Genomic DNA, 4,004 nt, shown 5'->3' with positions numbered 1-4,004 from the left:
CATCGCGCCGGGACACGGCATCACAGTATGGTAATGGGCGTAACATTTCCGTCACACGCTTGAGGAATTCGGCCAATATTGGCACTAGATAGCTGGCCAATCAGAGCACACCTAGCTTTTCAGAATGATGAGCTTTGTAAAAATCAACGTGTTTCAGAAAGGTGGGGCATAGAGGAGAAACAATAATGTACAGTATGTGGAAAATAATGTGTTTTTTGAACCTTAAACCGCATAAACACATTTCATTACACCAAATACACAAAATAATGTTCTTTTTAGCAACATCATATGACCCCTTTAATATTCTGATAAACATCAGCCACAGTCTTGAGTTCTACAGCATCAATCAACATCAAGTACTTTTTTTACATTTGGTGATGTAAAGGTCAGTGATGATGGCCTTCAGATTCTGCCAGAGAGACCAAAAGCAGACTAAAAACCTTTAAATCCAACATATGGTTATTGGAATGCAAGCAGAGAATAGTCAATATGTCTTTTTTTGTTGCTGTTGCCATTATTTTTCATTTTATTTTTTTTATCAGTCATATTCTGGTGTAGATATTATTCCTCTATCCTGCTCTTGGGATTTTTTATTGCAATAAACAGACTGTGATACATTTGGTTGACTTTTCAATGCTATCCTATGATCAAATGTCTTTTTCTCTCCTACAGGATGACTACATCCCTTACCCCCGGATTGAGGATGTGAGTCCATGAACACACACACACACACACACACGTTGTGTTTCCATGTATTATGGGGATATTCCATAGGCGTAATGGTTTTTATACTGTACAAACTGTATTTTCTATCACCTACACCAACCTTACACCTAAACCTACCCATCACAGGAAACTTTCTGCATTTTCTTATTTTCAAAAAACTTCATTCTGTATGATGTATAAGCTTGTTTCCTCATGGGGACCTAAAAATGTCCCCACAAGGTAAAAACTTACTGGTATTACTATTGTGGGGACATTTGGTCCCCACAACGTGATAAATACCAGGTACACACACACACACACACACACACACACACACAATACTTCTAAACACAATAGTTCTATGTACTCTATATTAATTTGTTTGTGTATTAGCAATTTAGCACAAGAGGGTTTTCATTATGTTCAAGTGTTTTAAGGCTGAAAGGAACAGATTGTCTCTATTTATTACACAGCTCTTTGGAATACTTCATCCTGATTGGTTAATCACTGCATGTAGATGTTTGTGTAATGATTGCTAAACTGTTGTCCCTGGCAACAAATCATACACTGTGCTATTTATTTTTCCATAGTTTTATAGGTAGCCATTAGCTTTCATTAATAACTTCAGCATTGCTGCTGTTAATAGGTAATAGTTATAAATGTAATGAAAGTTTGATTAAAATATTTTTCATATAGACATTTCATTTGTAATGTTACAAAAGATTTCTATTTTAAATAAATGGCATTCTTTTGAACTTTCTATTCATCAAAGCATCCCGAAAAAGATACATCAAGATTAAACAGAACAACAGTTTTCAACATTGATTATAATAAGAAGCACCAAAACTGCATATTAGAATGATTTCTAAAGGATCATGTGACACTGAAGAAGTAATGGCTGCTGAAAATTCAGCTTTGCCATCACAGGAATAAATTACATCTTATGGAGCTTCAAACATGGCCATTGTCACTCCCTCGCATACAGCCTTTCTAACACAAATCACGTCTTACAAAAGTTAAATCAGTGTATTGTTTTCTGTAAATTAATGAACAGGATGATTTTCACATAATTTTGTTGCAAAAATTCTAGTCTCCAACATCCTGTTCTCAAAAGTCTTGTGAACAAATATGCTATATGTGTTTTATAGCCTTATTTCAGTGACTTAAACATTTTTATTTAGTTTTTCACTAACCACGCATAAACATTGTTTTCTCAAAAACACAAATAAGTACATTCATGCGTCTTACATATTATTGTAGCCCAGTTTGTGTTGATTACAGTGTAATCAGACTTTAGCCATTAATATGTTTTTAAGATACTGAAAAAACACAAATGTCAGGGCATGTCAAAACTTCTCCAGGGCCCCAAAACCCCCTCAGACCCCAGAGGGTTAAATGCAGCCTTGGTGAGTATTTAAAAAAAAAAGATTTAAAAATTTTACAGACTCCCACATTTTTGTATTGTGTATAAGTGTGTTCAATAGTTAGATTATAGTTGCAGATCTGTGGGGCTTGTGAATGATTTAACAATAAAAAAATATTATAAAGTATAATTGAAATATATAATTAAAAACAATTATGACTTTGCTGACCATTTATGTTATTTTTTTGGCTTTGTTGTCTAGGTCCTGGAGAAGGGTGGTCCCTACCCTCAGGTCATTTTACCTCAGTTTGGTGGATATTGGATTGAGGATCCCGAGGCTCCGGTCGGGACGCCCACGTCCTCAGACAGCAGCTTCTGTGAGGAGGAGGAGGATGGTCTGAGTCCCGGTGGAGGAGGAGGAGTAGGAGGAGGCTACAGGCTGGAGTGTAACAGCATCTCACGGGCTTATCGCAAACACTTTCTGGGCAAGGTGAGGATTCTTTTGTTAATTCTGACGGTATGTTTCATTTCTATACTGTAGGTTTACAGGGCAAAAGTATCCATATTTGAAGAAATACCCATGTATGCCCAGGATATTTTAGCTTTTAGCTGAAAGTAAGTGTCCTGTCTGAGGTAATAAGTCATGTGCCCGAAGCTTATTCACTCACAGTTCTTCATAACACTTGGATACGAGGTGTGATGGCGCCTCTTTGAACAAACATTTTGTACTCCACATTTTGGTATCAGTTGTGTGTCACAGAGAGCTTGACAGAGAGCCACACTTGAGTGATAAAAATGCAAATGCAGTCTACTGGAAAATGAACCTCTCCATATCGAAAAATTTGAGGAACGAACTTGTGAAATGACGCCTGTGGAAACACCTTTCTCTTTCTCAGGAGCACATGAACTATTACTGCACAGGCAGTAGTATGGGACACCTCATCATGTCTCTGCAGTATGAGGAGGCAGATGGACAGGAGTCACTCCGCATCATGCTCAGGTGCCATGTTCAGCACATATTGAAACTATATATGGTATAGTCATTGCTAGGTAGGTCTGTATTGTCATAGTAAATAGCTGAGTAATTATTTTTTATGTCATTTTCTAGGTCAAAAACAAAGACCCTTCATGAGCGAATCCCACTTGAAGGCCTCCTCCAGCTACCCAGCGTACCACAGATAGCCAAGGTGTGTATTGGCAGGATATGCAGCACCAGACGAAAGTCAATGCTATTAAATAGCATCAAATCAAATCAAAACTGTCTATTGGCTTAATAACAACTTTTCAGTGAAACAGTCTTTAGGATCATAAGAAATGTGTGCAAAACTGTCAGTGACTTAAGAGACATTTTCTGTGACCTTAATGTCTAATAATCTAGAACATGTACACATCCAAGCAAATATTTAATTTATAGAAAATAGAAAGTGCTATATACACAACTGTTTAAATGTTTGAGGTCAGCAAGATTTTTAAATGCTTTTGAAAGACAACTCTTATGTTCACCAAGGCTGCGTTGCATGTAATCACAAATATAGTAGAGACAGAAATGTTGTGAAATAATATGTTAAAAAATAACTGATTTCTATTGTAATATGTTTTAAAATGTCATTTATTCCTGTGATGGAAAATCTAAATTTTCACCATCATTACTTCAGTCTTCAGTGTCATGTGATACTTCAGAAATCATTTTAATATGCTGATTCGGAGCTACAGAAACATTTCTTAATATCAATATTGAAAAAAGTTAATGCTTAATTTTTTGTGGAAACTGGTACTTTTTTCAGGATTCTGTGATGAATATAAAGTTGAAAAGAACAGGATTTATTTAAAAAAAAAAATTTTGTAAATTAAAAATTCATTTATTTTAATTTATCCTTACTGAATAAAAATATTAATTTCTTAATATATATATATATATATATATATATATATATAT

General features: G+C 35.2%; 1 protein-coding gene across 9 annotated transcripts in view; it reads left to right on the top strand.

The window, feature by feature from the left end:
• Window positions 1-4,004, top strand: part of LOC107666198 (rap1 GTPase-activating protein 2-like) — a 45,214-nt gene that overhangs the window by 29,384 nt on the left and 11,826 nt on the right. For all 9 annotated transcript variants that reach the window (XM_016457399.1, XM_016457398.1, XM_016457397.1 and 6 more), the window contains 4 exons: window positions 673-705; window positions 2,331-2,558; window positions 2,965-3,068; window positions 3,177-3,255. In XM_016457399.1, the coding sequence (XP_016312885.1) occupies window positions 673-705; window positions 2,331-2,558; window positions 2,965-3,068; window positions 3,177-3,255 (444 nt within the window). The remainder of the gene's footprint in view (window positions 1-672; window positions 706-2,330; window positions 2,559-2,964; window positions 3,069-3,176; window positions 3,256-4,004) is intronic.

The sequence above is a fragment of the Sinocyclocheilus anshuiensis genome, unplaced genomic scaffold (genome assembly GCF_001515605.1).
Source record: "Sinocyclocheilus anshuiensis isolate Anshui unplaced genomic scaffold, SAMN03320099.WGS_v1.1 scaffold984, whole genome shotgun sequence".
NCBI classification, from domain to species: Eukaryota; Metazoa; Chordata; class Actinopteri; order Cypriniformes; family Cyprinidae; genus Sinocyclocheilus; species Sinocyclocheilus anshuiensis.
Note: the sequence above shows the minus strand (reverse complement) of the source record. Positions and strands in the feature narration are given on the sequence as shown.